The sequence below is a fragment of the Mustelus asterias genome, chromosome 18 (assembly GCF_964213995.1).
Source record: "Mustelus asterias chromosome 18, sMusAst1.hap1.1, whole genome shotgun sequence".
NCBI classification, from domain to species: Eukaryota; Metazoa; Chordata; class Chondrichthyes; order Carcharhiniformes; family Triakidae; genus Mustelus; species Mustelus asterias.
The window spans coordinates 90,208,292-90,233,067 of record NC_135818.1 but is presented as its reverse complement, the minus strand read 5'-3'; the positions used below and the strand labels follow the sequence as shown (position 1 = coordinate 90,233,067).

Sequence of the window (24,776 nt, the reverse complement as noted above, 5' to 3'; positions counted from 1 at the left end):
ACTATAGCCAAACAGAAAATGTAGCCTTAAGCTCACTGGAAAGGTAAAAAAAACTGTCCAAAAACACATGACCTTCCTCCTAACAATGCAGGATCATAAAACAAGCCAGAGTTGGAATAAACAGACCCCACTGAAGCTATTGAAGTAGCAATAAAAGGACATCTCCAGACAAGCCTGTGCCATTATAACATCAGCTAAGGCTGTGAGCTGAGAAACACTGAAGCTGTGAGAGCTGCAGAGATCATGATTTTAAAAAAACCTTTCTTAAAGGTACACTAATGTCACGCCTAAATAAACTTTGTTTGATAAAAGCTCCCTAGTGGGTCATTTGAATCATACCTGAAGTGAAGCATCTCATGCTTACCCGAGCCAAATTCAAAGTGCAAAACTTACAATCCAGGCGGACTTCATAAAACACTTTGGAGTTTCTGACCTGAATTATAACAGAATATGGAGGGTAACAAATGTTCAGCATATTCACTGGAGTGTGGACAATTGTGAATATTCACAATATGCTCCAGAGTATGGAGGATAATGAATATTATTGAACAGAGTATTTGAAGATAACATCATAATGATGGCATGATGGCACAGTGGTTAGCACTGCTGCCTCACAGCACCAGGGACTTGGGTTCGATTCCCGGCTTGGGTCACTGTCTGTGTGGAGTTTGCATGTTCTCCCCGTGTCTGTGTGGGTTTCCTCCGGGTGCTCCGGTTTCCTCCCACAGTCTGAAAGATGTGCGGGTTAGGGTGCATTGACCCGAACAGGTGCCAGAATGTGGTGACTAAGGGAATTTCACAGTAACTTCACTGCAGTGTTAATGTAAGCCTTACTTGTGACTAATAAATAAACTTAATGTATTTATTTTTATTCACTGTTTCTGCATGATATGTGCTTAACTTTCAGTTGTGTTGCCTTTTGCCTCGTATTTTATGTTTCAATATGTTGTCACTGTGACACCGCAGTGTTACCCAGAACAAGGCGAAGACATTTGCCATCATAGAATCATAGAAACCCTACAGTGCAGAAAGAGGCCATTCGGCCCATCGAGTCTGCACCGACCACAACCCCACCCAGGCCCTACCCCCATATCCCTACATATTTTACCCGCTAATCCCTCTAACCTACGCATCTCAGGACACTAAGGGGCAATTTTAGCATGGCCAATCAACCTAACCTGCACATCTTTGGACTGTGGGAGGAAACCGGAGCACCCGGAGGAAACCCACGCAGACACGAGGATAATGTGCAAACTCCACACAGACAGTGACCCAAGCCGGGAATCGAACCCAGGTCCCTGGAGCTGTGAAGCAGCAGTGCTAACCACTGTGCTACCGTTCCGCCCAGTGTGGTCAGTTCAGGTGCATCGATCAAAGTTTAACATTTCTTCAGTAGCTGCAAGAATTCCCTACCTGCCTCCACAACTTAATATTGTACTCCTGTTAATCAGTCTTAATCGTGATTGCGTTGAAGGACAGAGTAGCCATTGGCCAAATGATCATTTTATCATTGAGCTTGGAATGTTCCTTATTGAGGGCATTTGTTCAAAGTTCACCCCGTGTGTGGCAGCATCTCTAACCAACTGCTTAACTGTCTGTTTGCCCTTCAATGATTTTAACATTACCTCTGATATGTATGAGGCGGGAAAAATTATAACCTGTTCATGTCATCCTCAAAGTATCATTAACGGGCTTGATCATTTCCTTCCAGGGTCGAATCGGATTGCTGCTCTCACTGCCAGGTCAGTGAAAGTCTCCCTCCAGTTTCTACCTATCACAACCCTGCTTCTGGCTTGTCTATGCTACCATTCATTTGTTATATAATAATACCGGTTAAAAAGAATAAGAACATCATGTGTGGAATGAGAAAGGGCAGTTATACCGAAATCACTCACTTCTCAGTAAACAATTGGCCTTGTCACATCGACCTGATTGATTTAAGAACATTTATCAGCAATCAGAAAGAAATGTCCTCCCATACATTAGAAAAGCCCATCTCTCTGGTATATTAATCCTCCGCTGAAGCCCATTCCTCCAAAAGATTGACTTTCACATCAAATCTGTGAAGCAGACATTGGAGGAGTTGAGCACAGAATCGTACAGCACATTCGGCAATTGTCCCTGTGCTATCTCTTTATACACTAGGGGGCGCACTCCCTGCACATGTGCAGATGCAGGGCCCGATTTTACCATTTTGAGTCTAAGTGCCGAATCTGGGCGTAATGCAGATCCGAGACCGGAATCCTCTTTCCAGCGCGTCCATACGCTTTTTGCCGGCTCCAGTCCGATCCGCGCTGTGGGCGGGGCTTAGCGCTGCCGGAACGATCAGAGTTCTGAACTGCGCATGCGCAGTTCGAAAAAAATCTGAAAAAGCGCGCCCGTGTCAGATCGCAGGTCTGAGGAGTAGAAATGATGCCTTGACTTAAAATCATACCTGTGAGTAAATTTCTCACTCAGAATGACAATTATTTGTTAGTTTAAAAATATAACCTGTTCCTGTGCAAGCCACTCAGAAGCAATAAACACAGCTGCGTGTATTTAACTACATTTGCAATTTGCATCATTCTTGCTGATCAGAAGTAACTTTTAATATTTCCATGATGCCACAAATCTGTGTTGTTAAACACAGATAATGAGTGGGTGCCGAAAGATTTCCATGGACTCGTCTGTCAGTCAGTGCTCCCACTGATCCATCCTGTACCAATATCTCTGTCCAGCTGCCCGGAAATCGTCGAGTCTCATCTGGAACAACTGAATCAGGTCAATAAATTATCTTTTTTGCCTTTCATGCTGAAATAAAAATCTCACCATTCACCGGACTCTGAAATGTCTTCCTGCACTTTACACTGGAGGCTGTCAGCTCCCTTCCAACTGGTCCTATGTTGGCCACTCCAGTCATTACTGCAGTTGAAGAAAAGTCTATGGTGCCTGTATATTTCATCTAAAAGAATGCTGGCTTTTCACGCTGTGATATCTGTGCGTTCAGTCTTTTGAGTTATGCCTACTATTCCAGACATTAGATAAACATCCCTTCTGAAGTTTTTGTGGAGAAGCAAAGTCACATGAGCCAGGACACCTACCTTTTGGCCAGTTTAATAATACAGACCCCCCCCGGGAGGCAGGCCCCCCTCGGCAGACCCCCCCCCCAACCAGAGATCCATCTGAGCCCCCTCCCCCCCCCGCCCCCCACAACCAGAGATCCATCTGAGCCCCCTCCTCACCCCCCCAACCAGAGATCCACCTGAGCCCGCCCCCCTCCTCCGGCGGACGCCAGCGGAACAGTGTGAAGCCCGGTCACTTTAGCCGTGGCTCCAAGTCTGTGGCCGGGAAGGTGCTGCAGGCTCTCGAAGGACTGAAGATGGTCGAGAAGGGAGAAGGATGGTGGAGGGAGACCAGCGATCGAGGCAGGTTGGGGGTGTGGTCTGCTGAGGGGGGCCTGCCTCCCAGGGGGGTTTGATCCCGGGGGGGTTCAGCAGGGGGTGGAGTGCTCTGCCAGGAGGGTCTGCCTTCCGTCGGGGGGATCTGCCTCCAGGGGGAGGGGGGTTGGTCTGCCGGGGTGGTTAGCTGGGGGGTCTGCCAGGATGAGGGGGGTGGAGGGATCGCCACTGGTGGGGGGCGTGGGCTGGATATAGGGGCGCTCTGAGAAGGATGATCGAGAAGGATGGTGACCGCAGACTGACTTCACAAGGGCAGAGAGAGCTTTGGAGGTTCCCCTGCAGAATAGAAATCCGCTTCAGATTTTTATTTTGCAGGTCGCTTACAGCGCGGATCCGGAACGGACCAGAAGACGGTAAAGTGGGATTTGGTGGTAGAGTTGGGCGCGCGGTTCATTAAATTGATTTAAATGCATGCTTATGCATTTAAATCGTCGGGCCGCCCCATTTGGGCGCAGACCAGATCCGCGCCTGAATCAGGTGTCGGTAAAGTCGCGATTTGCTCGGATTCGGGTGCAGATCGCGTTAAAGGCCCGACGCCCGAATTTACCACGATTTCGCGCCCGAAAACGGGCGCAAATTGTTGGTAAAATCGGGCCCGTAGTGTCAGAATGTGAACTGCATTAAAACAAACCACTTGACACAGACCAGCAAGTTCATGTTACCCATTTCTGTAGCCCTTAAACCATTGAAAATGTATGAATCATCTTAAATCTGTGATCTCTCTTCAGTCCTTTCACTAATTTATTTTATTTAGAAAAGTCCCTAAGCCAATCTGGGTGACATTGTGCACCAGTCGCTGAAGGTAAGCATGCAGGTGCAGCAGGCGGTAAAGAAGGCAAATGGTATGTTGGCCTTCATTGCGAGAGGTTTCGAGTACAGGAGCAGGGATGTGTTGTTGCAATTATACAGGGCCTTGGTGAGGCCACACCTAGAGTATTGTGTACAGTTCTGGTCTCCTTTTCTGAGGAAGGATGTTCTTGCTCTCAAGGGAGTGCAGTGAAGGTTTACCAGGCTGATCCCGGGGATGGCGGGACTGATGTATGAGGAGAGATTGACTAGGTTAGGATTGTTTTCGCTGGAGTTCAGACGACTGAGGGGGAATCTCATAGAGACTTATAAAATTCTAACAGGACGGCACGGTAGCACAGTGGTTAGCACTGCTGCTTCACAGCTCTAGGGTCCCGGGTTCGATTCCCGGCTCGGGTCACTGTCTGTGTGGAGTTTGCACATTCTCCTCGTGTCTGCGTGGGTTTCCTCCGGGTGCTCCGGTTTCCTCCCACAGTCCAAAGATGTGCGGGTTAGGTTGATTGGCCAGGTTAAAAAAAAATGCCCCTTAGAGTCCTGGGATGCGTAGGTTAGAGGGATTAGTGGATAAAAATATGTGGGGGTAGGGCCTGGGTGGGATTGTGGTCGGTGCAGACTCGATGGGCCGAATGGCCTCCTTCTGCACTATAGGGTTTCTATGACCTCTATGACTAATAAGGATAGATGCAGGGAGGATGTTCCCGATGGTGGGGGGAGTCCAGAACCAGGGGTCACAGTCTGAGGATTCAGGGTAGACCATTTAGGACATAGGTGAGGAGACATTTCTTCACCAAAAGAGTGGTGAGCCTGTGGAATTCATTACCACAGAAAGTAGTTGATGCCAAAACATTGAATGCATTCAAGAAGCAGCTGGATATCGCACTTGGGGCGAATGGGATTAAAGATTATGGGGAAAAAGCAGGATTTGGCTATTGAGTTGGATGATCAGCCATGATCGTAACATGGCAGAGCAGGCTTAAAGGGCCAAATGGCCTCCCCCTGCTCTTATCTTCTACGTTTCTATGTTTCTTCCAGTTCTGCCAAGTTGAATGTGGATAGGCCTCCGCTGAGTCTGTGGATTGGACACTCTTCTATGATGTGTTGTGGTTTGCTCCCTCCCACAGGCATATAGGGGGCTGGCTTCATGCCACATCTGTGGAGGTTGGTCAAGCAGGGGCCATGGTCGCTCCTGAACCTGTTGAGGGTGGACCACTCTTTCCTTGGAAGGTTGAAACTGGGCAGCTGATGGGTTGGGTTTGAGACCAGATACTTGTTTGTCATGTCCAATGATACCCATTCATTGTCCAGGTGGAATTTGCATTGAAGTCCTGTGTGAGATGTTTTTCCAGATGGGCCTTCCTGATGGGAGTCGTACCTTGGGTGGACTGAATAGATCAGCATGAAGTGGCAGGTGAGGGGGCGTTGTGAACTTTTTCTATCATTTTGTGTGTGATTGCAAGTTGGCGGATGTGTGGAGATGTAGTAATCTGTGCGTGTTTGTGTGTGTGTGTGTGTGCGTGGTGCATGTGTATTTGTGCATGGTGCGTGTGTTTGTGCGTGGTGCGTGTGCATTTGTCCGTGTGTGTGCATGGTGAATGTGTGTTTGTCCGTGTGTGCATGGTGCGTATGTGTTTGTCCGTGTGTGTGCGTGGTGCACATGTGTTTGTCCGTGTGTGTGCGTGGTGCATGTGTGTTTGTGAGTGTGTGTGCATGGTGCGTGTGTGTTTGTCCATGTGTGTGCGTGGTGCATGTGTGTTTGTGTGTGTGTGTGCGTGGTGTGTGTGTGTTTGTCCGTGTGTGCTTAGTGCATGTGTATTTGTGCGTGTGTGTGCATGGTGCATGCGTGTGTGTTTGTGCGTGGTGCGTGTGTGTTTGTCCATATGTGCATGGTGCGTGTGTATTTGGATGTGGTGCGCATGTGTTTGTCCGTCTGTGTGCGTGGTGCATGTGTGTTTGTGCGTGGCGCATGTGTGTTTGTGCATGTGTGTGCGTGGTGCATGTGTGTTTGTGCGTGGTGCATGTGTGTTTGTGCATGTGTGTTTGTGCATGTGTGTGCGTGGTGCATGTGTGTTTGTCTGTGTGTGCGTGGTGCATGTGTGTTTGTCTGTGTGTGCGTGGTGCATGTGTGTTTGTCTGTGTGTGATGATCTTGGCCAAACAGGGGTGCAGTATTCTTCTACTGAGTATGAGTGTGCGAGTGCTGAGGTCTGGGGGGTGGTGGTAGCAGCTCCACATTGAGCTAGTTTGGCAATCAAGTTGTTTCTGGATTTGACCTTGGCTGCAGTTGTTTTTAGATATTCCTGGATGGTCAGTGTCCTATCTAGGGTCACTCCAAGCTATGTTGGGATTAGCTGGTGCTTTGCCATTCATTTGGATGCAGAAAGCAGCAGCACAAAGGGACTTTGGGGTACTTGTGCACGAAACACAGAAAGCTAGCACACAGGAGCAGCAGGTCATCAGGCAGGGTAATGGAATGTTGGCCTTTATTTCAAGGGGGTTGGAGTATAAGAGTAGGGAAGTCTTGCTGCAACTGTACAAGATACTGGTGAGACCACATCTGGAGCACTGTGAGCAGTTTTGCTCCCCTTATGTAAGGAAATATATCATTTCATTGGAGGCAGTTCAGAGAAGGTTCACTGGGATGATCCCCGGTGTGGAGGGATTGTCTAATGAGGAAAGGTTAAACAGGCTGGGACTCTATTCACTGGGATTTAGAGGAATGAGAGGTGATCTCATTGAAACATATCGGATTCTTGGGGGTTTGACAGGGTAAATGCTGAGAGGATGTTTCCCCTCATGGGAGAGTCTCGAACCAGAGGGCAGAGTCTCAGAGTAAAAAGGTGCCAATTTAAGATTGAGATGAGGAGGAATTTCTTCTCTCAGAGGGATGTGAATCTTTGGAACTACTTGTCACAGAGAGCTGTGGGGACAGAGACCTTGTGTGTATTTAAGGCTGAGATAGATTTTTGATTAGTAAGAGAATGAAGGGTTACGGAGAAAAGGCAGGAAAGTGGACATGAAGAATATCAGATTAGCTGTGATCCTATTGAATTATGATGCAGGTTCGAGGGGCTGAATGGCCGACTCCTGTTCCTATTTCGTACTGTCATATGGATGTTGAGCTCTTTATTGGTGTTTGTGTTGTAAAGATGGAATAATTTGGGCACTGATTTTACAAGGCTTGGCTCGAGTCACCATGGGGTGTTGCAGTATTGTTCAGGGTTTGGCAAGTCCTCGGTTAGTCCAAGGTGTCAAAGTTGGGGCTTGTGTTGCAAGGCAGATGTCATCATCAGCAGATATGAATTTTCAGGAGATAGTTTTTAAAAGATAATTTGTGTACAAGTTGAACAGGAGCTGGTACTGAGGCTTCAGGAAGTGACATTTAAACCTTTAATTCCAGGTTTTTTTTATTGAATTCAAATTTCACCATCTGCCGTGGTGGGATTTGAACTTGTGTCCCCAGAGCATCACCCTGGGTCTCTAGGTTATTAATCCAGTGGCAATACCACTACACAACTGCCACTGAACGATAGCGTTGGAGTTAGATCAGTTTTGCCAGGATGGACTTTGTGCTCCATGCATTTTCTCAAAGCTGCTCTGCTCCTGTTGAATGTGTCACTCCCATTAGTGCCCGGAAAACTTCTGCAGTGGATGGCAAGCCAGCAGTTTTGTGATTATTTCCAGCCCAAATCATCAGCTTCTTAATACCGATGTTTTATTATTTTGGAATTTAGCAGCCTCTTGTGAATAGCTAATGCCAGGGAAAGCAGAGGGACAATTCCAGGTACAAAGAGTTTCTCTGAAATTTTCCAGCCCCTCATGCTGGTAGAAGCTTCGTATCTGGCTGATGTGAACTGGAGTTTCAATGGCTCACCGATCCCAGCATGGGGGGTCGGGGGGCTGGAATATTCCGTACTAGGTTGTTGATGATGTCAACTAAGCAAATAACTAACTGTCTTGTCAGTTTTGTTGATAGGTTCGAATTTTTTAAAAATGTATTCTTTCATGGGATGTGGGAGTCGCTGGCTGGGCCAGCATTTATTGCCCATCCCTAATTGCCCTTGAACTGAATGTCTTATTGGGCCATTTAAGAGTCAACCATATTGCTGGGGGTTTGGAGTCATGTGTAGGCCTGACCAGGTAAGGACGGCAGATTTCCTTCTCTAAAGGACATCAGTGAACCAGATGGGTTTTTACAGCAATTGACAATGGTTTTCATGATCATCAGTCAATTCTTAATTCCAGATATAATAACAAACATGGATCTATGTAACACCTTGGCCACTGCAGAAGGTGCGATAAAGATTTACTCGGTTAATATCAGAACTAAGAGGTTATATCTGTCAGGATAATTGAACAGATTGGAGTTCTTTTCTCTAGAATAGAGAAGACTGAGGTGTGACCTGGTGGGGGTCTCTAAGTTTGTGAAAGGGTTTGAAAGGATAGACATAGAAAATATGTTTTCACTTGCGGGGAAGGCCAAAACTAAGGGCTATAGATAGTCACAAATAAACCCAATACAAAATTCTGGAGAAATGCCTTTACCCAGAGAGTGATGGGAATGTGGATCTCACTGCCCCACAGAATGATTGAGGTGAACAGGAAAGGTAGACAAGAAAGGGATGTATGGAAAGGTTTAGAAGGGGAGGGAGTGGGAGGAAACTCATAGTGGACAGAAGCACCAGCATTGGAGTACAGTCTAAACGATTTGTTTCAGTAATGTAAATACCATGTCACTGTAAAAGGTCGCAAAGTGTTTCACAGGAATATTAACAAATAAAATTTTACACAGAGTCACATTATGAGTTATTAAGACAGCTGGGTTAAAGAGGGAGATTTTAAAGAGAGTGCTAAAGCAGTGAGATTTAGGGAGGAAATTCCAGAGCTTTAGGCCAGAAAGCTACCGCCTTGCCCTCCACTAAATCAGCGTGGGCAAGTGTACGACAACGGAAATCTCCATTGCCCTAGGGCGGGAATTTCCAGTCTCGCCCGAGCAAGGCGGTAAAATCCTGTCTTGGAGTCAGGCAGCCAGAAGCACGGCGAATGGTAGAGTGATTAAAACCAGGGATGTCCAGAGACCAGAGTGAGAGGAAGACATTGTTTGCTGGGTGTTGAAGCTGGAGGAGATGAAAGCGATAGAAAAGGGCAAGGCTATGGAGGGATTTGGAAACAAGAATGAGAATTTTAAAACTGAGATCCAGAGATGGTCATCAAGCACGGAGTGGGGATGGGGGGGTGGGGGGGGGGGGGGAGATATGGGAATGGGTCTCGGATATTGGCAGCAGAGATTTGGATAATGTGGCAGAACAGCCTGGAGCATGTCGGAATCATCACGTCAGGAGGTAATGAAGGTCTGGATGTGAGTTTCAGATGGAGATGGGCTGAGACTGGGTGTCATTGAGAAAATTGAATAGAAGTGGAATTCAGTAATTTTGGTGATAGAGAAATGGGGTCGGAGGGTCAAATTGAGGTCAAGCTGGATGCCAAGGTAGAAAGTGGTCTGGTTCAATCTGGGACAGCAACCAAGAGAGGGATGGAATCGGTAATGACTTTGGTTTTGCCAATTCTCGATTAGTGGAAGTTGTTTCTTGCCCGGGATTGGATGTTGGACAGTTTGGTAATTTAAATGCAGAGTTACACTGGAATTTACAGATTCAGTCTGTGTTCTATAGACTGGTTCCTTTAACCTCAGTTTCCTAAAAAATAGTTTCAAAGATGTTTTCCTTAATTTGGGATTCCAAAAGGTTTTCTATCGTAAATTTCGTTAACAGGAATGGAACAAGACAAGAGAAATGTCAGTCAAAATATAACTTAGTGAAGCTCAGTTTAGTCTGAAAGGCAGATAGTTTATTTGTACCCACCAGTTTTAACCAATTAGTCAATGTTTCAATCAATCACATGTTTAAAAATGACCACACTGGAGTAAAGATCAGAGTAAGAGTCCTTTCAATGTGCTGCAGTCCATTTGCACAAGTTTTATAAACTAGAGCTTTCAGTTACTGAGACATTCTCTTACCATTGCTTACTTCTCAGTTACTAACTCTCAACTGGAACATTCTGTGAATTGAAGTCCAGATCCACCAAGGCACTGACATAGGAAAAACTACAGGCTTCAACAGCAAACCTGTCTGCACATGTCAGCCGCGAGAATGTACAGTGGACAGAGAGGGACAATGAGAAATGCACCTTTACTTTAGTTAAATATTTAAACCTCGGGTCTGGAGTGGGTAGATATTTAATTAACATGTTGTACAAGTCAAACAGATTGTAAAAAATCTTGACCTTCACCCCTCATAAGGAATTGTGTGTGTTATTAGAGGTTTCTTTGATTCCATAAGATAAAAGCAAATTACTGCGGATGCTGGAATCTGAAATCAAAAGAGAAAATGCTGGAAAATCTCAGCAGGTCTGGCAGCATCTGTAAGGAGAGAATAGAGCTGACGTTTCGAGTCCAGATGACCCTTTGTCAAAGCTAAAAGGCAGAGAAAGTGTGAGATATTTATACTGCAGGGGGAAGGAATGAAAGATGAGTCATAGCCACAGAAACCAGGGGAAAGGCTGCTAATGGCAGCCCATAGAGAGAATAAAGGGTGTGAATGGCCAAACGGCAGAGAAGCTGTGACAGATGAAGATGGAGCGGGGGGTGGGGGGGGGGGGGGGGGGGGGTGGGACACAGTAGAATGTAGAAAAGGGGAAGCAAAGGGGGAGAAAAGGTAAGGGAAGGGGGATGAAGTACGGGGAAAGAGTGGGGGCGGGGAAGAAAAATGAAGAAAGACAATAAAGAAATAAAAGGTAGAGAACAGTAAAAAATTAAATAAAATAGAATGAAAACAAAGGGGTCGAGGTGGGGTAGAGCTAATCATCTGAAGTTGTTGAATTCGATGTTGAGGCCGGAAGGCTATAAAGTGCCTAGCCGGAAGATGAGGTGCTGTTCCTCCAGTTTGTGTTGAGCTTGGAACAATGCAGCAGGCCAAGGACAGACATGTGGGCATGGGAGCATGTCCCTAAGGGTGGGTATTGAGAGATGACAGATTTATTGGCTTCTAAAGTCGATTTTCCACAGACATCACTGAGCTGGAGTCTCATTTTAAACTCACAAATGGGCAAACACTTTCTTCATAGCTTCTTCTCATGAGGAATCAGTCTCCAATTCAGCAGTTGTAAAGCACCACGCAAAGTATTCTGATTGGGAAAGGTGCCACATTCATGGAAATCTTTCTTTGACATTTGACTGTCTCAATGTCCCCTTTTAAAATGGAATGACAGCGTGTCCTCTCACTATTGTGAGAGCCAGTATTTAACTTATTTGGATTCTCATTCTACAGTTCTCAGTGCACCATTTAGCTGATTACTCACTGATTGAGAAGGTACATCATCAACAACACTCCAGAAATCACTTACTATTCCCGATCAATAAGCTGTTTGATCCAATGGAACAGAGCTGTGTGAATATACACAGTCCCAAATAGAATGACAGCACCTCTGCCCAGCTCACCTGAGTGTAGCTGCTCACTGGATCTCTCTGACAGCTCACTGGATCTCTCTGACAGCTCACTGGACCTCTCTGACAGCTCACTGGATCTCTCTGACAGCTCACTGGATCTCTCTGACAGCTCACTGGATCTCTCTGACAGCTCACTGGATCTCTCTGACAGCTCACTGGATCTCTCTATGACAAGGACTTATTGCCTAGAGTTTATATTTGGCTTTGATACCTCCACTTTTTCAGTGCTGATAGTATTTGAATCATTTTCCTAGTTAAAAACAGTGTGTCGAAGCTCTCTCATTCCTGCACTATTAATGGTTCCATTCCCTGTAGGAGTTTTGGGTGGGTATAAATCCAGCAATCCTCACATTTCTGATTGGACCCTGCCAGTTGATACAAACCTTTATGATTAGATGCAGATTAAAGCGCCCAAAACTTTATCTTGATAGTGAATGTTGACGCTGTACCTATGGGGTAATTCCCTGTACACTCACATGCACGGAACAATGTACACTGGCTCTCAGTCTCACCAGAGATTCATTCTCAGTAAGAGCTGACTTTACTGGTCTCAGTTAGGAGCATTATGATACTTCATTTTGCGTAAAGGGTTAGGAAGGGACTCATCACTCCCTCGCCCTTTAGGTGGCACAGTGGTTAGCACTGCTGCCTCACAATGCCAGGGACCAGGGTTCAATTCCAGCCTTGGGTGACTGTCTATGTGGAGTTTTCACCAGGACCCACAGGAATTGTTCCTGATAAGGGGTTATGGACTGCGGAAATGGGTTAGGGAAGGCCCTGGGGTAAGGGAGGCCCAGCAGAAAACGTTTGTGTACCCCTAGACCCTCCTTGTCTAACTAAACCACAGTGCAGAGCTTCGACACACTGGGTGGAATTTTCCCATCCCGCCTGCCCTGGGAATCGTAGCGGGCGGCGGACAGACCATGCAAAAGTCCATTGACCATGGACGGAATTTCCGGCCTTGGGGTGAGTGCGGCCGGAAAATCCCGCTCGCTGTCTCCATCCAGTCACTAGTTTCAGTGTTGTTTATCTGCCACTGGAATCAGGCAAGTAAAAATGGTGGTAAATGAGATGCCAGCCTACCCACCCAAATCCTCACCCCCACCCATCATCTTAACCACCGCCTCCCATCCCCCCCCCCCCCCCCCCCCGCCCCCCCCACCACCACCCTCGCTAGGCTGGTCTCTCATTGTCGCTCATTATAAATGTTCACAATTGAGGAATTGAGGAACTATAGGCTGGTAATTAATGTAAACTTTGCATTTTTTCAGGATGAATTCCATAAGCATTTACTCCTCGCAGTGAATGAGGGCAGTGTTTTTGGAACAGTTGCTCACTCTGCCTATATCCTGCCGAGTGAAATGTTCTCTGTGGCGCTGATATGAGCTAGTCACAGTACAAGGCAGTGCTGCCGTGAGTCTGAAAGTTGCACATTGAGTTCCCCACATCAGTCACATTTCCTTGATTGTAGAATTTTAAAGTCTCTGTTCTCCTGTTCTGGGCTTGTGCTGTGAGACTGAATGCGGGGTTACTTCAGTAACCAGGACCAGGTTGAGTTGTCAGATGAAGTTTAGCAATTCAGTGGGAACTGACAGCCTGACAGCTCTGTCTGGTTGGTTCAGGGCATAGAGTGAATAGCTGTGTGAGCAAAGTGAGCCTGCTTCTCGAGGGAAGAGGTAACGCTGGGAGCTCTCAGTTTGCTCCTCCAGTCTCTGTCTATCTGATTGCTTGCTGTCAGTGCAAGTTCCAAACTTTCTTTCTGTCTGACTGTGTCTCACAGATGGATCCGTGCTGGAGTGCTGGCGTGTGTTTGGTGGAAAGAGTGTGTCGGGTAAATCATCTCCTCATTTGGGGAAGTTACCACAGAACAAAGACTCTCGTGGCTTTTCAGAACTGTGCTGAAATATTTCAGCTCCTCATTCAGCTGTTTAATTTCTTTCCTTAAGGCAGCATTCTCTTTCTCTAAATGTTCACTTTCCTACAAAGAGAAGAAATAGAAACATTTGACAACATTTCTGGAAGTTTAGACATTGCGCTGATTGGAAGTGGGGTGGCGGGGTGGGGGGGTGGAGAGGGGAGGCGTGGAGGGGAGGCTGGGGTGGTGGGGGGTGGTGGAGGAGGAGTGGGGGGGGTGGAGGGGGTGCGGGGGGTGGTGGAGGGGGGGTGGGGGGTGGTGGAGGGAGGTGGGGGTGGTGGAGGGAGGTGGGGAGTGGTGGGGGGAGGTGGGGGGTGGTGGAGGGAGGTGGAGGGGGTGGGGGGGCTGGGGGGGTGGAGGGGGGCTGGAGGTGGGGGTGGTGGAGGGGGGCGGGGGGGTGGTGGAGGGGGTCGGGGGGAGGGTGGGGGTATGGGGGTGTGGGGGGGGGTGTGGAGGGGGGCTGGAGGTGGGGGTGGTGGAGGGGGGCGGGGGGTGGTGGAGGGGGGGGTGGGGGGTGGTGGAGGGAGGTGGGGGTGGTGGAGGGAGGTGGGGAGTGGTGGGGGAGGTGGGGGGTGGTGGAGGGAGGTGGGGGGGTGGGGGGGTGTGGAGGGGGGCTGGAGTTGGGGGTGGTGGAGGGGGGCGAGGGGTGGTGGAGGGGGTCGGGGGGAGGGTGGGGGGTAGTGGAGGGAGTCTGGAGGGGGGGGTGGGAAGGGGGGCCGGGGGGATGATGGAAGGAGGAGTGGAGGGGGGAGCGGGAGGCGGGGAGGGGGTGGTTCGGGGACAATGGGGGTGTTGCGGCTTGCGCAGAAGGGTGAAATCTGAACAATCCCAACCCAAACTCTCCTTCAACTCACTGCCCAGACATGAAGACCGTTCACAGCTTTACACAATATGATAATGAGGCTGCAATGCTAATTGTCATTCAGGTTTTTCAGTTTAACTCTGATTGGTCAGGTCTCCCAAGGATCAGGAGATTCACTGAGGTCAGGACATGCTGGATCCAGGATGTGATGACCTTTACACCTAACCCCTGGATCCAGGATGTGATGACCTTTACACCTAACCCCTGGATCCAGGGCCGATTGAGGTCACAATCTGCCCCATAAAATCTCCCACCACCCACCTCACCTCCACCGCAAGGACGCCCCTATCACCCCACTTCCATCCTGGGCCCCAGACCAGCCCCCTCCCTGGGGGGTTCCTCGGGTCTCCGCCTCCCTCTACCACAGGAGATTGGATTGGTAGTGCATTCAATCGACCAATCAGGCTTGACTTTTGGGTGAGGGAGCGATGGACCGTCTGCATTTGAAGAACGTGGAGTTAAAACTCCACAGTTGTGAGTGGGAATTGATATTTTCTGAGTTGCCCACACTCTCCGAGCCCGTCACAGCTGCTTGCTGAGACAAATTCAAATTCTGCTCATTGTGGAACACTGTCTCATGATTGGAGAGTCAATCGACATGTGACAAGAGTAATTTTCAGTAGCATTTTGAGTAAGAATCCAAATCATTTAAAAACAGAGTGGGGAAAGAGTATTTCAGTGTTAGGATGGGGATTCCAGAAACTAAAACAATATCAATTACTGAGATGCTGTTACGAAAGTTTCTAAGAAATGTTCCATTCATTATCAGACAAAAAGGTCAACTGTCGCCTCCTTTCTCACACTCGGCTGCTGGCCAATAGGGGGCAGCAGATCACAAGATGATGGAAATTCTTGACATTTTTTCATGGAAATAGTTGAACTTTCCTCGCCTACACTCGCTCGTGATGATGTAAACCATTTTGTGAATCTGGATACTGAGCACAAAGCCACACGTGAGTAATACTCACTCCCCACCCCATGTCCCTCTGCATGGTTTTTAAAATTTATTCATGTGTTGTGGGCATCACTGGCAAGGTCAGTATTTATTGCCCTTTCCTAATTGTCCCTGAACGGAGTGGCTTGCTGGATCATTTCAGAGGGCCAGTTGAGAGCCAACCACATTGCTGTGGCTCTGGAGTCAGATGTAGGCCAGACCGGGTAAGGACAGCAGATTTCCTTCCCTAAAGGACAATTGACAATGGTTTCATGGTCACCATTAGACTTCAAATTCCAGGTTACAAACTGATCAGATAGAGCATGTCATGAATCAAGATTGTATAATTTCTTTATTTCTCTGAGAATTTCGGGTCAAAATCCCAGATTATTTAGAGACTGATCAAAGCACGCGTGATGACACAGAGAGAGAGAATGGCAAGGGAGACTGAAAAATGGCTTCCTGGTATCAGCAGCCATCTGATTCATTCAATTCAGAATATAGGGCTTTTGTTTAATTAATCTAACCAGCTAACTACAGGAAGTGTGCAGTGATCAGCCATTACAGACCAGATTCACTGCTTCCTCTGACAGTTTCACATGTGACAACCACAGATGTATTTCCAACCGTGAGATTGTGCTATCATTCTCAGAGAAACACTCTCCGGATTTCGAAGAGTGGACCTGACACAAACACCTTCTGGTCAACTCTTTTGAGGTCAAGCTGCAAAGAAAGAAATATCTTACTGCTTCTTATCCCCAAAAGGCCAGGACTGATCTGCAATTGGTAAAATTATTGAGTACATCAGGAAGCTGGATAGAGTGCAGGATGGACTTCACATGAATTAGTCAAACTTCAAGTTATGTTGCATGCTTCAGGGATCGAGGAGCACTGGGAAGATGGGATGGAATGTATGGGCACAGGTAGAGGTAGGGGCGGATTGAAGCAGGTGAGATTTCAGACTGGTTAAAATCAGCTGGGTGGTGCAGTGCAGAGGCAGAAGAGCAATAAGGCTTTCATATCAGGAGTGGTCAGGAGTTGGATGGATGGGGTGATGGATAGGGTGGAATTGTGGCTCTCAACAAAGAATTGGATAAATATTTGAAGGCGAAATAATTGCCAGGATTTGTGGAAACAGTAGTGGAATGGGACTAACTAGATTGTTCCAGAACAGGTGGCAACTGGATGGGCTGAATGGTCATGTTACACTATTCTATACTCCCAGGATATGGTTATTTAGTGGTTAGAAAAATAATTGTGTTCCCATTGCACTTTTTACACCATCAGGCTATCATACAACTTCTGTTCTCAAGAAATATAGATCAGAAGCATGGTGTTCTTCAAATAAGGTCATCGAATTCTCAGGGTGAACAGGCAAATATTCTCACCTTAACATCTTACATCTGACAGTGTGGCACTCCCTCAGTACTGACCCTCTGACAGTGTGGCACTCCCTCAGTACTGACCCTCTGACAGTGTGGCACTCCCTCAGTACTGACCCTCTGACAGTGCGGCACTCCCTCAGTACTGACCCTCTGACAGTGCGGCACTCCCTCAGTACTGACCCTCTGACAGTGCGGCACTCCCTCAGCACTGACCCTCTGACAGTGCGGCACTCCCTCAGTACTGACCCTCTGACAGTGCGGCACTCCCTCAGCACTGACCCTCTGACAGTGCGGCACTCCCTCAGTACTGACCCTCTGACAGTGCGGCACTCCCTCAGTACTGACCCTCTGACAGTGCGGCACTCCCTCAGTACTGACCCTCTGACAGTGCGGCACTCCCTCAGCACTGACCCTCTGACAGTGTGGCGCTCCCTCACATCTGCAGTGTAACTGTCAATTCGCACTATGAGGGTGAATACCCTTTTAGCGTCTCCTACTCAGTTATATTCTCTGGAGTTTATGAGAATGTGAAATGATCTCACTAAAACATATAAGATTTAAAAAATAATAATTGATGGGATGTGGGTGTCACTGGCTCGGTCAGCATTTATTGCCCATCCCTAATTGCCCCTTGAGAAGGTGGTGGTGAGCTGCCTTCTTGAACCGCTGCAGTTCACGTATAGTATGTACACCCACAGTGCTGTTAGGGAGGGAGTTGACTCTGACTCTAAAATTCTGAGAATTCAGGAGAAATCTCTTTATCCAGAGGGAGATGAGAACATCAGTCTCACTGCAGAGTGGTTGAGGTGATTGGTGTCGATACATTGAAGGGAAACTAGAAACATAGAAACTAGAAGCAGGAGGAGGCCATTCGGCCCTTCGAGCCTGCTCTGCCATTCATTTTCATCATGGCTGATCATCAAATTCAATATCCTGATCCCCTCTTCCTCCCATATCCTTTGATCCCTTTAGCCCCAAGAGCGAAATCTAATTTCTTCTTGAAATCAGACAACGTTTTGGCCTCAACTACTTTCTGTGGGAGTGAATTCCACACATTCACCACCCTCTGGGTGAAGAAATTTCTCCTCACCTCAGTTCTAAAAGGTTTACCCCTTATCCTCAAACTGTGACCCCTATTTCTGGACTCCCCCACCATTGGGAACATTCTTTCTGAATCTACCCTGTCTAATCGTGTTAGAATTTTATAAGTTTCTATGAGATCCCCCTCACTCTTCTAAACTCCAGTGAATATAATCCTAACTGTCTTAGTCTCTCCTCATATGACAGATCTGCCATCCCAGGAAGAGCAAAGTGTGCAGAGGAGGCTGAAAGTCTGCAAAGGGATATAGATAGTCTAAGTGAGTGGGCGAGGGTCTGGCAGATGGAGTACAATGTTGGTAAATGTGAGGTCATCCATTTTGGTAGGAATAACAGCAAAATGGACTATTATTTAAATGGTATAAAATTGCAGCGTGCTGCTGTGCAGAGGGACCTGGGTGTCCTTGTGCAGGAATCTCAAGGAGTTGGTTTGCAGGTGCAGCAGGTAATTAAGAAGGCAAATGGGATTTTGTCCTTCATTGCTAGAGGGATGGAGTTTAAAAACAGCAAGATTATGCTGCAGCTGTATAAGGTGCTGGTGAGGCCACACCTGGAGTACTGTGTACAGTTTTGGTCTCCTTACTTGAGAAAGGATATACTGGCACTGGAGGGGGTGCAGAGGAGATTCACTTGGTTGATTCCGGAGTTGAGAGGATTGGCTTATGAGGAGAGACTGAGTAGACTGGGGCTATACTCACTGGAATTCAGAAGAATGAGGGGAGATCTTATAGAAACATATAAGATTATGAAGGGAATAGATAAGATAGAAGCAGGGAAGTTGTTTCCACTGGCAGGTGAAACTAGAACTAGGGGGCATAGCCTCAAAATAAGGGGAAGCAGATTTAGGACTGAGTTGAAGGGGAACGTCTTCACACAAAGGGTTGTGAATCTGTGGAATTCCCTGCCCAGTGAAGCAGTTGAGGCTACCTCATTGAATGTTTTTAAGGCAAGAATAGATAAATTTTTGAACAGTAAAGGAATTGAGGGTTATGGTGAGCAGGTGGGTAAGTGGAGCTGAGTCCACAAAAAGATCAGCCATGATCTTGTTGAATGGCGGAGCAGGCTCGAGGGGCCAGATGGCCTACTCCTGCTCCTAGTTCTTATGTTCTTATGAATCAGCCTGGTAAACCTTAGCTGTACTCCTTCTATAGCAAGGACATCCTTCCTCAGATAAGGACACCAAAACTGCACACAATACTCCAGGTGTGGCCTCACCAACGCCCTATACAATTCCACCAAAACATCCCAATCCCTATTCTCAAATCCTCTCGCAATTGAGGCCAACGTACCAACATACCTTCTTTACTGCTTGCTTTTACCTGTACGCTTATTTTCAGCGACTGATGCAGGAGGACTCCAAGTTGGGCATCCACCTCTCTCAGTATACACCCATTCAAGTAATAATCTATCTTCCTATTATTGCTACCAAAGTGGATAACCTCACATTTATCCACATTATACTGCATCTGCCATGCAGATACCCCCACACTCAGCCCGTACAAATCCCGTTGAAGCATCTCTGCATCCTCCTCACAGCTCACCCTCCCACCCAACTTTGTATCATCTGCCAATTTGAAGATAATATATTTAGTTCCCCTTTCCAAATCATTAATATATAATGTGAACAGTTGGGGTCCTGGCACAGATCCCTGTGGAGCCCCACTAGATAGAGAAATGTGAAAGGAATCGAAGGGGTAGGAGGAGCCTCATGTGGATCATAAACACCAGCAAAGAGCAGATGGGCTGAATGGCCTGTTCCTGTGTACACTTTCCTACTTTAATCCTGAAGCAGCTGCTACCTGGTTTGGGCATTTATCCCTTTTCTGTCACTTTGTGGATTTAGTCTGACCTGGTGATCAAGTCAGTTTGTCTCTTTCACGCAATCCCTTTACCTGATGTAGTGTGTCTGCTTTCAGTGTCTGTCTCTGTCGACTCTTCTGAGCAGCCAGCCGATTCTTTTCCCTTCTCATGACTTTCTTTGTCTCCTCAAAGCTTTCCTAGAAATATGTAAGATAATTGGATTATTACTCAGTAACCGTGGAAATCTGAGTTGTGTACAACACGACTGTGTGCGGAATGGTGTTCTAGGTGTGCAGGAGTGTTTCAAGGTAGAATCTAATATTGTATTCCATCTGTACAATGCTATTTCAAGTAGTGAACCCTAACTGTTGCTGTTTATTACTCTGGCTCAGTTCTCTGGAAGGTCCATACCAATCTCCCCCTCCCCCCCCCCCCCCCCCCCCGATGTAACCAGTTGCAATTTTATATGTTACCGTCATTTGACAGTAATGACAGAACTGATTAACTGTGTCATTGCTGGCTCTCTCTCATTCTGCACTTCACACCACCCAGACATCATCTTTCAATTATAACCTTTCAAAATAAAATCAGTAATTCAAAATGTCACCATTTTATGATCAACTAGATGAACATGTGCCTGTTAGTGTGTAACTGAGTGAAACTCTTTCAGATAATGTTCTGGTTAACGAGTCACCCTGAGTACGTTGGCTAATTTCAGCTCCATCACACGACTGGGACTATTAATTCTGTGTTAAGGATTCTATATAAATGCAAGTTATTCTAACCTCCCACTCTCTCAATGCCTGCAGTCAGTTCCGTTCTGAAAATTTCTCGTATCAGACAGACCCAGGGATGTTTGAAGGAGTTAACAATGTATAAAATTTGGATCATTTTTGTGTTGAGCTAATCTCTCTGATGCAGAAGAGTAGGATGAGAGCTTCCATCCCAGTGAACCAGTCCCAGATCCTGTCCAATGAAGGATCTCGACTCCATCTACCCAAACGTGTTCCATATCCCTTATCACTCCAGCCCTCATCCAACAAAAACCAAGCAATCTTAGTCTTGAAAATAATGACTAATCCCAAGCCTCAGCAGCTTTTCGGGGGACAGAGTTCCAGATTTCCACTTCCCTTTGTGTGAGGAAGTGCTTCCTGACATCACCATGAATAGACCCCACTCTCACTTCAAAATTCTGCCCCTTGGATTTCCCCACCGTTCCTTCAACTGTTTTAAACACCTTGATTGAACCAGCCTTCTAGACAGGTTTCAGCGAATGAGAGTAACCAGAGGTACAACCAATCAGAAACTCAATTTGCATAAACTGCCAGGAAATAATTATCTCACAGTTTTCAAAATGTCAACCAAATGTCTGTCTGCTCCTGTAGATGAAGAAACACGCTTAAAAATCAGATAAAAGAATAAGCTAACATTTATAAAATCAGAGAATGTAACATTTTCACTTGCTCCACACTATTTCACAAAGGCTTCAAGGGAGAGAAACCAACAGTACACTGTCCCCATCAAACACTCCCAGCACAGGTACAGCACGGGGTTAGATACAGAGTAAAGCTCCCTCTACAGTCCCCATCAAACACTCCCAGGACAGGTACAGCACGGGGTTAGATACAGAGTAAAGCTCCCTCTACACTGTCCCCATCAAACACTTCTTCAGGTGAGTGGGAATTCTGTTCACAAACAGAACTTATAAAGACACAGACTCAATTTACATGAATAATGGTTGGAATGCGAATACTTACAACTAATCCAGTCTTTTAGAAACAAAACTTGTTTGAATTGTTTCTAAAAGACTGGATTAGTTGTAAGTATTCGCATTCCAACCATTATTCATGTAAATTGAGTCTGTGTCTTTATAAGTTCTGTTTGTGAACAGAATTCCCACTCACCTGAAGAAGGGGCTCAGAGCCTCGAAAGCTTGTGTGGCTTTTGCTACCAAATAAACCTGTTGGACTTTAACCTGGTGTTGTTAAACTTCTTACTGTGTTTACCCCAGTCCAACGCCGGCATCTCCACATCATGCCCATCAAACACTCCCAGCACGGGTACAGCACGGGGTTAGATACAGAGTAAAGCTCCCTCTATACTGTCCCCATCAAACACTCCCAGCACAGGTACAGCACGGGGTTAGATACAGAGTAAAGCTCCCTCTACACTGTCCCCATCAAACACTCCCAGGACAGGTATAGCACGGGGTTAGATACAGAGTAATGCTCCCTCTACACTGTCCCCATCAAACACTCCCAGGACAGATACAGCACGGGGTTAGATACAGAGTAAAGCCCCCTCGACACTGTCCCCATCAAACATTCCCAGCACAGGTACAGCACGGGGTTAGATACAGAGTAAAGCCCCCTCTACACTGTCCCCATCAAACATCCCCAGCACAGGTACAGCACGGGGTTAGATACAGAGTAAAGCCCCCTCTACACTGTCCCCATCAAACATTCCCAGCACAGGTACAGCACGGGGTTAGATACAGAGTAAAGCCCCCTCTACACTGTCCCCATCAAACACTCCCAGCACAGGTACTGCACGGGGTTAGATACAGAGTAAAGCTCCCTCTACACTCTCCCCATCAAACACTCCCAGCACAGGTACAGCACGGGGTTAGATACAGAGTAAAGCTCCCTCTACACTCTCCCCATCAAACACTCCCAGGACAGGGACAGCACAGGGTTAGATACAGAGTAAAGCTCCCTCTACACTGTCCCCATCAAACACTCCCTGGTCAGGTACAAGTGCAATTTGGTTTAATCTATGCAGCCCTCACCATCTCTCCACTGTCAATACTGGAGTTAATTATCCATGATCCATTTTATTAGTTGTTCAAGGTGAACTCAAAACAGCAAAGTGATAGGTTTTTGATTTTTATCATTATCACTTTTAACAATGCAAAATGTACAACTGTGAAAATGAGGATTTTGAAACTATATTCAAGTGACTTTGTATAATAGAAACAGAAAATGCTGGAAAAACTCAGCAGCATCTATGGAGAGAGAAGCAGAGTTAATGTTTCGAGTCACAGCTTCAGTCATATCAGAGTTGATAGGTTAATTAACTCTTTCTTTCTCCACTGATGCTGCCAGACATGCTGAGCTTTTCCAGCATTTTCTGTTTTTATTTCAGATTCCCAGCATCCGCAGTTTTCCCTTTTCTTTTGGTTTGGGTAATGTTGTATTCCAGTAACCAGCATTACAGAATCAGAGTTTTTCATGATAGGAAATGTCTCTGGCTTTGTGTAAGGGTCAGAATATTCTGCTGTAGTTACAGCTTGGTCTCAGTGTGTCCTCAAAACTTGTAAAGGAATCTTCCTGAATTTGTTGTGTATGAGGATGCACAGTAAGTGAATAGTTGGTTGGGAGTGCAATGATCATTCTAAACATGCTACTTTTCAACAGTGTATTATTTTAGGCAATGGTTAATTTAGAGACATCTGTTTTGTTGTGTCATCACACTATCACTCAAATATGAAATCAGCAACAACAGAAGCAACAATTAAAAACATCTGCAACCTGGAATGAATGAGATTCAGCAGACTTGGATTGCCACTCTGGGGAGTTGGCAATGAAAGGGTTAACATTGTGTGAGAAGAGAATTCCAACACAACTTTTCACCGAATAGAACTTGAACAGCAGTCACAAGCCAGCAAAGTTGTTGAGTTGAATGTTAAAATTCCATGTGTGAGGAAATGGTTCCTTTATAGCATGTGGGCTTTGAGTATGCATGTTGAAACCTCGGATAAATCTTGTGCAAACATTAAAAGCAGATTAATAGACAGATGGAGAGCAGAATGATTGTAGTTTCAAACGAAACCACTCGGAGCTGCAGCAGTTATGGAGACTGACATTAGCAGAAACTCCACTCACACAACTGCTCTGAGAATGCACGTGTACACATATCCAAGAGGCTCCCATTCAAACTCTTACTGCTCTGCTAAACTTTACACAATCATGAACTCTGCTAATCAGGAGTTATACAAACCAGCCCAGCAATATCAGAAAATTCCAAACAGGAGAGAACTGGGAAACACAGTAAAACAGGTGCATCCTCTGATACATGGGACATTATCTCACAGTGTAGAGACATTACATTCAATTAAAATGCATTAATCCTCAGAAAGATTCAACAAGCATTCCAGATTCAGTTTTGAACACTACACACAGCACAATATATCTGCCGCTCAGTTAGCCCATTCCCAATTTGATTTTAGTGTACCTGTTTGCCACTGGATGGCTGATACCTGCTGTAGCCACTGTCGCTACTGTCAGAATCCTGAGCCATGCCTTGTGGAACAGTCCTTCGCACCCTCTCTCTGTCTCTCACTGGCTGCACCTCTCATCTCACTTTTCTTAAAGTCTCACTCAACCACTTCTGGTAAGTACATGCCCTGTTAAGCTGGAAGTCACGTGATATGTGACGGAAACTGTCACACACAACTGGGAATGAAAGCTGCAAAAACCCTTCAAAAAAACCCAAATCTCTCAGTGAGTGGGAGTGAATACAGAGAAATCTACTGAAAGACAGCAACAGAATTGCCACAAGAGTCACAGGAGACACAGAGAAAAATTTTAAACAAATTCAGTTCAAGATGCAAGGAGAAGGTCAGAGATTCAAAAAGTTTTCAAATCATTAGTTTTTCAGAATTTAAAGAATTAACAGTTCTGAAAAAATAATTAGTTCTGTTTAAACGTATTCCAAAGTGGAAATGGAAAGATAGGATTGTGTACAGTGAAGTCCCCAATATCACATTCAACTTGAGAAAGAATGAGAGAGATAATCTATTGTGTTTCTAACTGCCAATTCCCTGCTAATAACAGAAAGTGTTCCCATTCCTGTCTTTGGCCGTCATTCCCACATGAACAGTTGGATGAGCTTTGTTAATTCAGCTCTGTGGGAGCTGGAATGTAAAGTGTCCACAATGTGAGAACATCGAGAAGAGCAAAATACTGCCGATGCTGGAATCTGAAACAAAAATAGCAAATGCTGAAGGAATTCAGCAGGTCTGACAGCATCCATGGGG

General features: G+C 46.2%; 1 protein-coding gene across 1 annotated transcript; it reads right to left on the bottom strand.

Moving 5' to 3' along the window:
• Positions 1-12,944: 12,944 nt before the first annotated feature.
• Positions 12,945-24,119, bottom strand: batf (basic leucine zipper transcription factor, ATF-like). The gene is made up of 3 exons (XM_078233228.1): positions 23,972-24,119; positions 19,831-19,935; positions 12,945-13,722 (listed from the first exon to the last, which is right to left on the bottom strand). The coding sequence occupies exons 1-3, from the start codon at positions 24,035-24,037 to the stop codon at positions 13,519-13,521; spliced, it is 375 nt and encodes a 124-aa protein (XP_078089354.1). The 5' UTR covers positions 24,038-24,119; the 3' UTR covers positions 12,945-13,518.
• Between the last annotated feature and the right edge of the window lie 657 nt (positions 24,120-24,776).

What these genes read in the sequence shown, in the direction of transcription:
- batf (XM_078233228.1), bottom strand. Translation starts at nt 24,037, where the DNA reads ATGGCTCAGGATTCTGACAGTAGCGACAGTGGCTACAGCAGGTATCAG. An exon ending in AGCCATCCAGTGGCAAACAG is followed by an intron (nt 19,936 to 23,971) that starts GTACACTAAAAT and finishes ACATATTTCTAG; the next exon opens with GAAAGCTTTGAGGAGACAAA. An exon ending in AAGCAGACACACTACATCAG is followed by an intron (nt 13,723 to 19,830) that starts GTAAAGGGATTG and finishes TTCTCTTTGTAG; the next exon opens with GAAAGTGAACATTTAGAGAA.